This window comes from Artemia franciscana, chromosome 2, assembly GCF_032884065.1.
Source record: "Artemia franciscana chromosome 2, ASM3288406v1, whole genome shotgun sequence".
Lineage (NCBI taxonomy): Eukaryota > Metazoa > Arthropoda > Branchiopoda > Anostraca > Artemiidae > Artemia > Artemia franciscana.
In genome coordinates this window covers 35,472,379-35,486,911 of record NC_088864.1, presented here as the reverse complement: position 1 = coordinate 35,486,911, position 14,533 = coordinate 35,472,379, and the positions used below count along the sequence as shown (strand labels likewise).

The 14,533-nt window shown below is 36.0% G+C and overlaps 1 protein-coding gene across 2 annotated transcripts in view; it reads left to right on the top strand.

Annotated features, from left to right (window-relative positions):
• The window catches only part of LOC136040829 (afadin-like), a 124,871-nt gene extending 122,024 nt beyond the window's left edge, over positions 1–2,847 (top strand). For both annotated transcript variants that reach the window (XM_065725176.1, XM_065725167.1), the window contains exons 27-28: positions 291–382; positions 2,173–2,847. In XM_065725176.1, coding sequence (XP_065581248.1) covers positions 291–382; positions 2,173–2,374 — 294 coding nt within the window. In that variant the 3' untranslated portion in view covers positions 2,375–2,847. The remainder of the gene's footprint in view (positions 1–290; positions 383–2,172) is intronic.
• Positions 2,848–14,533: the final 11,686 nt, after the last annotated feature.

The window sequence follows — 14,533 nt, the reverse complement described above, 5'->3', positions numbered from 1 at the left end:
ATACAAGCGCTTTTAAAATCAATATTTCCTGGGCTTGTTAATAATAACAGAAAAATAAATACATTCGTTTCCAACTTAGATCATGGAAAGTAGGAAAGGTGTTTTATCTCAGGGTTCGAGATCCAAAAAATGCAAAAATTTGCTAAAAACATGAAAAAGTTCATTTTAGGCCGCCACTTTGATTTTTCAAGCGGAGGAAAATCTCAAGAAGGAGAAACTCTCCCCTATCCTTTCCCCTTCCCTCTACCTCTGTGTGCAATTTTGATTATGAAAGTATTTTTTAATTTCAGGCTTTTATATCTGAAGCCGAGAATATAGTTAATCCACTGATGATATCTACTGGAAGCACGCCAGGAGTAATTGGAACCCAGGAAGTTTATAGGTCAGTTTTGTCGATAAATTAATGTCATCAAGGACTTGTTGTGTGTTTTAAGTGCAATAGAAATAGAAAAGTTCTGAGGAAAATTGTAAGGCTTAAAAGGTTGTGGGGGCTGGAATAGGAAAAGACACATAGAAAAAAATAGAAATGAAAATTAGGCTTGAAATCCTGCTCAGTTTTTTTCTTGATAATGAGTCTATATTTAATCGTAAAAAGGGCCTCCCCTCCCTTCACCAGGAACAAGTAAAATATTTTATATTTTGGAATATGATAAAGCTCAATATAGTAGAATTTTATATACAAACATAGGTACGTCAGTTAATGCTGTAAAATGTCCAACCTATAAAGCACATATAGATGAGTCATCAGCCCAAACGATGAAATATAAGTTAAAATTAAAGGAATTAAAATATCAATTATAATCCTATATCAGAAAATAATTAGAGATCACCAAGATGTTTGAAATTTGACCATTACCAAGTTTTATGGTTCAAAAGTTTTCAGCATACAAATTTCGCAGAGTTTAGAGTTTTAAATTCTGCAATTCTTATTTAAAATAAACAAATTACGTTGATATGCCAAAAAAAAAAAAAAATAATCTTTACAATCAATTCGATTTTTTCAGAAATCTAAATCAATAAAATTCTTTCGTAATGCTATTTTAAAGTTAGTTCTTTTTTTTTCATAGAATTTGTACACTAAGAATATAATTTTGTGGTAGTTTTTCTAATATAATTCTTATCTAAATTTGGTCATACAACATATTATTCTAATATCTGCGTAAGTGTTTTACTAAGTGTTCTCTTTTTGTCTGAAGCATGCGTGATTCCATAAAAAAAAGAAGCTATATAAATCAAATCTAAAATGCTAAGAAAGTTTTAATCCATAAAAAAAAAATGCGTCATGAAAATTTCCTAAACAATTAAAAATTAATGCTTTAAAATATGAATAAATTACTAGTTTGGGGGAAAAACGAACAGATATATTTTTTTCTTTTTCTGATTTGTACTCAGTACCCTAAAATCTACAGAGTAAGGACAAAGAAATACTGAAAATGATTTGATTCATAGTTTTAATTTAACTTTATTGTCCAAACACGTTCTGTAGGCATGTGATATTTGTTTATTTATTTTCTGTGTTGACTGCTTTCTTAACATTTAGTTTTAGTTCCTTGAACCCTTAAAAAATGCAACGAAAAGGCAAGTTTAATAAATTTGCATGTTTTTCCATTTTAGTTCAAACTGACCAAACTCCATGTAATTATATACAAATTCATTTTCTTTCCGATTTGGCATTATAATTTAATTTAAGTTTTTGTTTTTTCACAGTGGCGATAACGAAGAAATAGGCACTATGATTCTGAAAACAGAAAAGAAAGCCTGGTGAGATTTAAGATTCTTTCCTTTTCTCTGTCCTGTTCGTTACGTTTGAATCCTTTAGAAGTGTTTTATTCCAGAAAGCCATTAGCTCTGCCAAGACCCGACCGAATAGCTCATCTTTTGGAGAAGCTCTAAATCTTTCATTCTCGAGTTAATTTTAGTCTTGGAGTGTTTGAGAATAGTTTAGGGTTAAATGGAACACACGCGCTTTTTAAGGAGAAACTTTTGAAGGGGTCTCACTGATGGTAGAAAATTTAAGTTAATGAGGGAAGTTATTTTCGAAATACTTTAATAAATGGACTGTAGACAATGCATACATTTTTACAATTTAATATTTTACGAATGAATTTAAGCACAAATGCTATTTAACCGTTGTAGCAACAATGGCTGTTAAAAAGATTGATTTTATTTTAGAGATCCAAGACAGAGGCGTCTTGCTGAAAAGGAGCTGGAACGACAGTCAAAGCAACCGCTTCCTGATAAGTTGTCTTTCAAAGATAAAATGAAACTATTTGCCTTGGAAACAGGCGAGAATACGACTCCTAAAGACAAAGTAAAAATTTCCAAAGCACAGAGAGAAATTGAATCCGAACGCCAAGGTGAATCAGTTGCATAGATTCAAAATCTAACTTTATAAGGAATAAATCGTTTCGTTTTGTATATAATGTGCCTCTTCCTTTTGAAGTAGCTTGTATGTTCAGTATTAATTGTGTATCAGTGAAGCACCTTTGTGTTTAATTGTGTCCTTGACCAGACTTGATACCCGTCCAGATAGTGCCCACATGTAGTAGCTAGTATTGAACAAGTGACCTTATTTCATTGAGTGAGATCTCACCGTTTCCTGTCGCAAGCACGCCTCTCCCCCTTCTCTTCATTTAGATTATTTGTTTTCGAACGGGAAAAAACATTTTCTGAATTAAATCTTGTGCTTTTATCAGTTAGTGAATTATCATTTATGACGTGGAATTTTTTTTAGTTTGAGACATAAGGGATTACAATATGAACAAACATGAGTTATTAAATTTTGTGATTGCTTGAAAACTTGTTATTTTGTTAAGGTGCTTTTAGAATTATACAGACTTGGTAATTCCCGTTGCTTCCTTTTCTAAATGTTAGTTACTCGGACCACGAGGTCTGTTACTTGGCCTCAGACACCCAAACTAGACAAAACACAGAAGTCTCCACACAAACACACTGCCAAAAAAAAACGAATTTCCGAAGAGCACATAATCAAGTTCATAAACTTTGAAACATTGTTATTCCAACAATTTATGTAATTTCGGTAGAACATTAGCCTACTCGATTCTAATTCATTCTGCAATTCTTAAGAAGTCCAATGTCTAATACTAATTATTTATCCAGAAATTGTATCAACGGCCTACGTCAAAAGGTATATTCTAATTTCATAATCATGTAGAGACGATGCATTGGGAAAAACAAAGAAAAAGATCGAGGCATAATTTCGTGATAATGATTATACGTAAATAGAGCCTTGTAAAACTTATAAATTCCTGCAAAAAGCAGTATATGGAAGGGTCATGGGACATAGGACTGCCTGGTATATAGTGCTTAGAATATCCCTTTGCAAAAATAGAACCAAGAGCTATGTAATACAAGAACAAAAGAAGAGGTGTATGAAGCTATAAATAAATAATAAATAAGCTATAAATCTTCTGCTCCTGGGCCAGATGGTATCCCCGCAAGAATGTATAAATTCTTGAAAGGTAGTTTAATGTCAGTCATTGTGAATTTATTTAACTTAGTGTTGGTGAATATGGCTTGGCCTGAGCTATGGAAGGAATTTCTAATAATACCACTATAAAAAAGGAACCAAATTATACGTAATAGCTACAGGCCTATTAGCCTTCAAAGGAGTTTAAGCAAGATATTTGAAAACTTTATCAATAAGAGATGGAGTTTTGGTGGATAAGAAAACAATACTGGGAGAAGACCAGGGAGGCTTTAGGTCCGGCTATTCGACAGTAGATCGAATTCTTGTTTTAAATAGTTTAATACTAAGTATAGTAAGGGCAAAAATAATCTGTATGTAGGATTTCTAGTTCTGAGCAAAGCATTTGATAGTGTTGATATATCCCTAATGCTCAGAGTTTGGGTTAAGTTAGGATTACCTCCTAAAATGGTTAGGCTTTTCCAGTCCATGTCTGAGGGACAAAAAATAGGGTAACGGGTTTTCGAAATGGTATTTCCACCAAGACTATCTGTAACAATGTAGGTCTGAGACAAGGTAGCTATCAATCACCTAGGTTATTTTCTCTGTTCATTAATGATATGGGAGGTTTTTTCCTGAGTAGGTGGGCTACAACAGTGAATTTAAGGAATATGGTCTTTTCAATGCTTTTGTTTGAAGGGGACATCACATTGGAGGCAAAATCTCAAGGTGGCATGCAGAACTTTTAAATCTTGCCTCGGATTACTCGGATCTCAAAAGTTTCAATTAAATGTTTGGTAAAACGAAATTTACGGTTTTTAGTAAAAAAGGAACAATAATGAACAGTTTGGCAAATTTTGTTCTAGTGGGAAAGAGATCCGGGTTGTAAAAGAAGCAAGTTTGGGTTTTCATTTTCCCGCTAATGCCTCCTGGCAAAAGCATATTTCAGCAAGTTTTGCAAAAGGCAGAGCAGCCATGTTTGCACTATATAAAAATATTAGTTTAAATGAAGCTATTTGCCTAAAGATGCTAAAACAGGCATTCAAATCCAAAATAATGCCAATGCTTCATTACGGTGCTGAGATCTGGGGGACAGACCAGGCTGAACGAATGAAGTCCTAGCCCCATTATTATAAACGAATGTATAGACTGCAGAAAACGTGTATGGACTGCAATGTGTATGGAATGTGTGGACTGGACACAGACACACACACATAGACACACACAGGCACACACAGACACATACAGACAAACACGCACACACACACAAGCACACGCACGCATACACAGACACAGGCGAAGAATCGTTCACACACACACACACACACACACACATATATATATATATATATATATATATATATATATATATATATATATATATATATATATATATATATATATATATATATATATATATATATATGTAAGGTGCCTTGCAAGAGTTTCTGCCCACAGTATAGACAACAATATAACAGATATTAACAGATATGGATATACCATCAAGAAATGCAACATTCTTAGTATATGACAAGGAAAAATAAGCCTAAGGTTTTTAATAAAGAAAGAAAATCTGCACTACAAGCTCTATTTTTATACTCTGTATATTTAAATAATTCGAACATAGATACTGGTTTGAGGTACACTGAAAGATAAGTCACGAAGTAATACTATCACTAATATTCCCAAAGTCATCTGACGTCCGGCTAGAAATACCATACTGAGGATCAATGATATCAGGACACAATGGACTAGAATTCGAGCTAATAGCCGACTTATTTGTGTTGCAAGAGCAACACTTTGTTTTTGTCCCTTTTTTTTTCTCCTATGCCGCCGATGTCGGCTTATTCCTGGAAACTGGTAAGGGTCTAACCTGTACGGCTTTTACGGAAAGTGTGGACCTCAGGCTGGATGATGAACATGGCATTACATTTTGGAAAGCTGCGGAGAACTCTTCCCTAGGGCCAAAAAGGATGGTTTTTGCTTGTCCACGAGCCAGAGCCTATGGTGTGCGAAGTGAAGTGGAGTTATGTAGTCTATGTCAGAGAGGAGTATCTAAAGTTGTGCAGCCAAGCTTTCGTTTCATCAAACCATGTTTCTGCTTTCGAGTGGAAAGCTCCGTTCTAGCAGGCAAGCAGGCAGGCACCACTTTCAAATTGAAGATGGACTAAAATCTATAAGTGTTAAATATATGCAGCAGTTACCCGGCCCCACAGCCAATATATCTTCTTTGAGTGATAAATAGAAAAATTTACAGAAGCAAAAAAGCGGCATTTTCCCAGGGGTCCGAAAGTGCTGCCGTGATTTCGGCTGGGTTTATCATTTGTTTTTTCGGACTTGGGATTGAGGTAGAGAAATGTTATCAGATGTACCTCTTAAACTTTAAAAGTTCTGTCATTGCTAAAGAAATTGGAGCTTATCCTTTGCTCCTTTCTAAGTGGTGACGTTAGAAAGTTGGCCTACGGCAAAAAAAAATCAACTTTTGAACCAAGACAGATAGAATTTTTTTCGACGGCAATTGATAGCTCTTGATGAGCTGATCAAAGTATATATCATCCAATTTTTGGTACAAAAATCCTTCATGAGATATACTAGTTTGAAAGTTTCAAGGGGTTGACAACTTCAGTAGTAGGGTACACACTGAAACCAAAAATAGGCCGATACCAATTGTGAGACATGTAGGGGACTTGTAAAGAAAGGTCGGCTGCTAGCTCATAATCATCTTCGGCAGTGAGGGGTTTGCAAATTTCGGTAATTTGTGTACCTATTATACGTTTCCAGTGTATTTGATGGTAAGACCAAGTTGGTTCCAGTGGTAAGACATGTAGGGGACTTGTAAGTAATAATCGTCTGTTAGGCTAGAATCATCTTTAGTGAAGAGGGGTTTGTAGCTTTTGCTAGTTGGTATAGCCTACCCATACTCACTGTAACCTAGAATTAAGTGTTTACGCAACGGGTGCAAACGATAACTTAAAACAACGAGGCAGTTTCGTAATAATTAATAGTGTCATCTATGGTATTTTGATCCTGAAAAGTTACGGATAGCTTAATAATACCAACTAGATCATATAAGATACTGTTTCAAGTTTTTATCCGTCACGATGTCTACGATTGATAAGGATAACGTTCAACTGGCTGCAAAGTCAATTTAGTCCCTTCTTTCGGTATTATCGATGGCTCGTGATGAGCTGATAAAAATATGTCATAGTAGTTTCTTCATAATTAATAGTGTCATTTATGGTATTTTTATCCCGAAAAGTTAGGGATAGCTTTATAATACCAACTAGATTATATAAGATATTGTTCTGAGTTTTCATCCGTCACGATGTCTACGATTGAAAAGGATAAAGTTCAACTGGCTGCAAAGTCAATTTAGTCCCTTCTTTCGATATTCTTTTGTTATTGTTGTTTTTTCAACGTTGAGGAATAGCCTTTGATCATGTGATTACTGATCGCGTTCTCCTTTGAACGTAACGTTTTAAAAGCTTCGATAGGCTGACAACTTCAGCGTTTAACCGATAGCAAAGAAACAAAACCAAAGTGTTGCTCTCGCAGTACTTTATTCGGCGAAGCCGGACAAAGGTTGCCGCAACGCTTCACGTTGCTCAGGCAACGTAGGTCTAGTTACCTTCCAAGTTTTACTAGGATTTCCTTCACTAGCCTTGAACTTCTTATTTTAATACTTTTGCTTTGTCCGCCTAATACTACCATTTAAAATATCATTATAATCCTTATACGGTTCCTTAATAGTTACATAATTACTACAAACTGACAACTTATATAAATCTCGTCTTTGAATAATACACGCAATAACCCTGTTGGACATCCAAGGCTTCTTCGGCAATAATTTCCTAGCCAGCGTTGTAATAAACGTACAAGATCATGAAAAGTGCCTCGTCAAAGTACAATATCAAGTTTCAAACTTTCGATAAATATTACTCTTTTGACTTAAATACTCACAATTAACAGATCCTAGCTTATCTTTTAATTTTAATGAATTAATCGAATTAACTGAGGGCCTAGTTAGCCTAATAGAAATTTCAGAACTAAAAACTTGATTAACAACACGAGGGACAATCGCTGACGTACCAAAATGATCTGAAACTTCCGTTTATTTTAACACTACTAAATCAGAGATTGTCATTTAAAATATATTATCAATTAATGATTACGAAATTTAGTCACGATGATAATAACAAAATTGGAAATTTGTGGATATTACCGAGGATCTTGGAAAAGTATTGAATTAAGAGGAGGGGGAGCTGGCAGAGATCCTACCTCTCGCCCAACCTGATCTGCGTTCGTGCATGTTGATCTTTTCGTAAATCCAGTAAGATGTTTTTTTACATCTACACATGTGGCAGATTTAAGAGTCTACTGTATAGAAACGAATAATAATTAAGGGGATTATTCACAACGAAGATTTTACTAATAAGGGTTCCAGCTAATGGTAAACTAGAAATCAGACTTTCTCATTTACTAAGGAAAATCACAGTTTTATTGAATAAAGAAAGCAGTCTCTTTTAAAATGAAAGTTAAGGGCTACGATAGAATTTAAAATGAACAGTAATCATTGTGTTGCGAGAACAACACTTTGGTTTTATCCCATTTTTTGTTGTTGTTTTTTTCCTATGCCGCCGATCTCAGCTTATTCCTGGAAACTGGTAAGGGTCTAACCTGTGCGTTTTTTACGGAAAGTGTGGACCTCAGGCCGGATTGATAAATATGACATTAAATTTTGGAAAGCTCCTCAGAACTCTTGCCTGGGGCCAAAAAGGATGATTTTGCTTGTCCATGAGTCAGAGCCTGTGGTGTGCGAAGTGAAGTGGAGTTATATAGCCTATGTCAGAGAGGAGTATCTGAAGTTGTGCAGCCAAGCTTTTGCTTCATCAAACCATGTTTCTGCTTTCGAGTGGAAAGCTCCGTTCTAGCCAGCAAGCAGGCAGGCACCACTTTCAAATTGAAGATGGACTAAAATCTATAAGTGTTAAATATATGCGGCAGTTACCCGGCCTCATAGCCAATATATCTTCTTTGAGTGATAAATAGAAAAATTTACAGAAGCAAAAATGTGGCATTTTCCCACGGGTCCCAAAGTGCTGCCATCTATTGTTTTTACCCATTTCTGTTCGTTATTTCAGCTGAGTTTATCACTCGGTTTTTCGGACTTGGGATTGCGGTAGAGAAATGGTATCGGATGTGCCTAATAAACTTTAAAGCTTATCTCATTGCTAAAGAAATTGGAGCTTATCCTTTGCTCCTTTCTAAGTTGTGACGTTAGAAAGTTGGCCTACGGCAAAAAAACATCAGCTTTTGAACTAAGGTAGATAGAATTTTTTTCGACGGCAATCGATAGCTCTTGATGAGCTGTCAAAGTATATGGCATCCATTTTTTTGGAACCAAAAATTCCTTCATGAGGTATACCAGTTTGAAAGTTTCAAGGGGTTGACAACTTCAGTAGTAAGGTACACACTTAAACGAAATCTAGGCTGATACAAATTGTGAGACATATAGAGGACTTGTGAGCAACAGTTGCTTGTTAGGTAATAATCACCTTCGGCAATGATGGGTTAGCGACTTTTGCTAGTTGGTGTATCTATTATTTGTTTCCAGTGTATTTGATGGTAAAACCAATTTGGTTCCAGTGGTAAGACATGTAAGGGACTTGTAAGTAATAATCTGCTGTTAGGTTACAGTCAACTTCAGCGATGAGGGGTTTGTAACTATGCTAGTTGGTGTTCCCATTTCCGGTGAACTTGATGCCTATCACGGGAGAGGGACTTATAAGTAAGAATCGGTTCACTTTGGGCAAGAAGCGGCTGCTAGCTCATAATCATCTTCGGCAATGAGGAGTTTGCCACTTTTGCTAGTTGGTGTACCTATTATTTTTTTCCGGTGTATTTCATGGTTAAACCAATTTGGTTCCAGTGGTAAGACATGTAGGGGACTTGTAAGTAATAATTGGCTGTTGGGCTACAATCATCTTCAGCGGGAGGGGTTTACAACTTTTGCTAGTTGGTGTATCCATTTATTTCTTTCCGGTGAACTTGATGTCTATCACGGGAGGGGTACTTGTAAGTAAGAATCTGTTCACTTTGGGCTAGAAATTGGTGCACATTGTATTCGATCTCTTTAAATCTGTCAGAATTAAGTGTTTACGCCAAGGGTACAAACGATAACGTAAAACAATGAGGTAGTTTCGTAAATTAGTGTCACCTATGGTATTTTAATTCTGAAAAGTTACGGATAACTTTAATGTACCAGCTAGATTATACAAATTGTTCCAAGTTTTCATCCATCACGATGTCTACGATTGAAAAGGACAAAGTTCAACTGGCTGCAAAGTCAATTTAGTCCCTTCTTTCGATACAATTTTGTTGTTGTTTTTCCAACGCTGAGGAATAGCCTTGATCATGTGATTACTGATCGATAGCGAAGAAACAAAACCAAAGTGTTGCTCTCGCAACACTTTAGTCGGCAAAGCTGGAAAAAGGTTGCCGCAACGCTTCACGTTGCCCGGGCAACGTAGGTCTTGTTGTATTTAGAGAAACGTCTTAATGGGGTCCTCAACATCAATCTGACTCTTCCTCTATCATCAAGTGCGATAGATCTCCCCAGTATAATGTCTGCTTCGAAAATGTACCCATCAACTGCAACACTTACTTGGCTAACTACCAACTCCCGTTCATTAATTGACAATATTTTTTCGACGCTGGATCCAATACCGGCCTCTGTCTGACACTTCCTCTGTCTCTCTGCTTACAATTTTAAAATTCAGCACAAAGATCCTAAGCCCAATGCCACGCCTACGCAGGGATTTGTCACGCAGAAATTAAATGATGATAGCCTAGAAACCCTTAAATAAGTACTGGAGAGCACATCATGGATTATGTTATGAATACAAAAGATGTTAATGCAGGATATGAGGATTTCTATAACATTTTTATGAGAAAGTGCACCGATTGCTGCTCTGAAAAGTGTACCAGGAGGACTGGACGAAAAAATCAACCCATCATTCCTTGGATTAGTCATGAACTGCTCCAGTGTATTAATAAGAAAAATAAGCTCTGGACTAATCACGTAAGTGATCCTTGCATGGCGATGCTTGAAAAATGTGTTGAATATAAAAATGCCTCCGATCAATTTTACGTAAAGCTAAGAGAAATTATTTCATTGGAAAGATATCTGAAAGTTGGAATGATTCGCGGAAGATATAGAAGGTAGTAAACTCTTTACTGCGTCCCTGCACCGCCCCACCTGAGCTTCCTTCGACATTATCTGTAAATGGAGAAACTATATCGGGCCTGAAAACGATACAAATGCACTGGGATCATTTTTGCAGAAGTGGAAAAAAAAAAGCAAATTCCGTTAAAAACCCCGTGAAGAGTTTTAAATATTACCGAGGCCCAGCATGCAACAAGTCAATGGCTCTCGCTCCTGTCTCTCCATCTGAAATTCTGTTGATTATACAAAGCCTAACAGGAAATTCAGCTTCTGGATTCGACCGAGTACACACTAAGGTATAAAAGCAGTTGCTTCGTCTATCATAGAGCCTCTTACTTACTTGATCAGCTTGTCTCTGTAGAAGAGTACTTTCCCGGAACGGCTAACGAAAGCTAGAATTGTTCCTTTGCACAAAGGAGGTTCTCGATCTGATCCTGTGAATATAGACCAATTTCCATTCTTTCTGTTTTTTTTCAAAAGTTTTTGAAAAACCCAAAAGTTTTTGTTTTTTCAAAAGTTTTTGATTAAGGTTTCTTAATGCTCATCAGTTTGGGTTTAGACCAGGACTAAAACACCCAAAATGCAGTAACGGCTTTGTGTTTATGGATCAACAAAGTTCTGGATTCTGGCCTTTTACCTGCAGCAGTCCTGATTAATATCAGAAAAGCATTCCATAGTATGTACCACCCTATACTCCTCGGGAAACTGGAGCACATAGGAATAAGAGGCGAAACTCTGGATTGGTTCACATCATACTTGAGGGACCGCAGGATTAATTTAGGAGAAGATCCAGGAAATAATGTATTGGTCAATTGTGGCGTTCCTCAAGGGTCAATATTAGGACCACTACTGTTCCTGATTCATGTTTACAACGATCTGAGTAGCGTTTTAAACCCGACATGCACTATTCTTCGCTACCGTAAGCTATGTCACGGTGAAGCTTCTAGATGATGATGTGCTCGTGACTTTTGCACATAATACCACACTAGGCTGCTGTGAAAGGGGTAAAACAGCGCTCATTTCCAAGCTTAGGGATGTTCTCGAGGAGACATATCTCTGGATGGATTCTAACCGTCTTGTGATTAACGTTGACAAATCTTGCATTAATTTTTTTGCCGGGTCGGAACTGTTCATCCGGAGATATGCGGTATCGAAACATCCAGAGGTTTGATCAGTCGGCCAGATAATCGTTTCGCAAAATACATGGAAGTCCTGCTTGATGAGACACTGTCATTCCTGCATCACATCCAAGCAGTAAAGCTGAAGATATCCTGGAGTTAGGGGATAATAAAGAACCTAAAGAACACTTTGCCGCAGGAAAGACTGGTCCTGCTATACAACGCTCTTATCAAACCTAATTTACAGTACAGTGCAATGATCTGGCAATTCACTTTTAAATGTCACCGATAGAAGCTCAATCCGATTCATAAGCGATCTTTGAAATTAATTGGAAAAAATGAAGAGTATTGTCACTGGAGTCGCTGCATCATCAGTCATGCTTGACCTTTGTGTTCAAGTTTCTAGCTGATGAACTCCCATCTGCATTTAAAACATTATTTCGACAAATCTCGGATCAGCATAATGTAAATACCCGATCATCATCAAACCTGCAAACACCTTTCTCCCCGACTGTACGATCGGATTTTGCTCCGAATACAATTTGCGCAAGGCTATGGAACTTATTCCCAGAAGAGCTGAGAGGTGGGAGCTCCCTCGCGTCATATAAAAGAAGAGTAAAAAATCATTTATTAGCATTGGAAAATACTAGTTAAATAATGGTTAATAAAATCATTGTTATATAAAGTATTAAATATAAATAGAAATAAACTTAGATTTTTTGTTTTTTCTTGGTATATTGATGGTGCGGTTTCCCTTGGGGCAAAGGGCAGGAGGATAATTGGTAGTTTTGTTGAACAAATGAAAGGTGAGGTTGTTTTTGAGAGTAGGAGCAGTGACCACGCTGCGTATTATGTTTAAAAGGTAACGATTGAGGATATCGGCATCCAAGAATGGACTGAGTATTGTCGTTATGTGTCATTTATTTTTTGAATTGATAATAAAGCCCATTGATAGATTGATTGATAAATACAGCATTTTCCTTTGGCGGACCGCTGATGGAACCTTGCACAACAGTTATAGCATTCCCATCCTTGCCTTACTATCGTATTTGCCTTTTGCTTCACATATTTTTGTGCTTGTTCGTGGGTGGACATGTTCATCAACTGTGTGTTGATTACTTCCAATAGCTCTTTCATTTGTTAGAGTGACACGGTAGACGCATTATTGTTAATGGATGCCAAACCGCATGAGAATTTGCAGTTGCTTGCGCTTTTTCTTCTTTGCCTCCACTTAACGCGTTAATTTTGAAATTAGATTTCATTGAAAATGGTTATTTCATGAATTCTGTTTCTGGAACTGTTTCTGATTTTCTTTCTTAATGTTTGGAAAAAGCAAAGTATGAATTTCAGACTAGTTACTTTTTATTATTTAAGCTGTTTTTAGAAGATAGGAAAAATATGTTAAATAAAAGGAAAATTCAAAGAATCGATAAAAACTTATTGTCCAACATTTGCCGTTTTTTCTATGAAAATACAAAAGCTCCCCCAGCGTGACTCCACTGTATTTAACATGCTGGACTTGATTGAAATTTGTTTTTGTTTCGTTTTCACCCTTTTCTTATATGTTTCTTTAATATAAGTTTTTAGTTTTTGTTTACCCATCGACAAAGGCTACCAGATGTAGAGCCAAAACATTCGAACTTCCAGTATTGTTGAAGCGATTTTTTACTCTCTTTCTAAATAATTTTACCCGTTTTTCGGTATTACCATTTTGTTTTCGTTTTAATTGGAATGACAGTTTGGTCTCAGAAATTATATACCAGAGATACATTACCGAAATTTCAATATTTAGTAACATAAAACCTATTTATCAGAAAAAAATGCAGACTATCTCCTACCCCCACCTTCGTGTGAATACAGGCCAAAAATTATTTTTAGATATTTCTATTAAAGCCTCTGTCTTGCTTTAGTCTATAAAAATTGCTAATATCACCAATACGTTTTTCAAAGAAGAAAATCACCACATGTCTTGCCATGTCCACGTACCCAGTTGTTTCCCAAACCAAAGTTGGTTTCCTGTCGGCTCAGGTTTCGCAAGTGGTTTCATGAGATATGGTATCTAGTCTATTTCAAACTATAAATCTCTTACATCTTTCTTAACTAGTAATTAAAAAAAAAAAAAAATCCAATCTTGCCAAACTCCAAAACCAATCAGTCTCTAATGATTTCATCACTGGTTGTTTTGAATACGCACTCCATTGCTTTGATGTGCGACTTGGTAAAGTATTTCACTACTGATCCACTATAGTTTTTTGTATATCTAAGAAACCGGTGTCAAGCAAAAAATAGAATTAAGAAGTGATCCCATATGTTAGCAAAGTTTCTCTGGATTTTCACGCATTGAAAACGTCTCTGTCTTTCTTGCCAACATATATAAGTAAGGGCAAAAATCGACTACATACCCTTTACCATAGCGCAGTCCTATAAATATAAATTCCTTAAAGTAATTTATTTTTAATAAGGCAGTGAAATAGACCGACAAAAAAAAAACTGTACAAATAGTAGCAATGTTCGAATATTTCGCCTTTATACCCGGAAGCGTTTATCAACAGAAAACATACACAAAAAAACAACAACAAAGAACTTAGCTTAAGTAGACACATAAAAAGATGAAAAAAAAAACAAAAAAAAAACGAATGCTAGGCCTAAATAAAATGAAAAAAGAAAGATGCGAGTTTTCTTTTATTTTTCATTTTATTTTTCCGTAGCATTTGTCTGATCTCGATTAACTGGAAAATCTATGAATTCAAAAATTAGTAAATC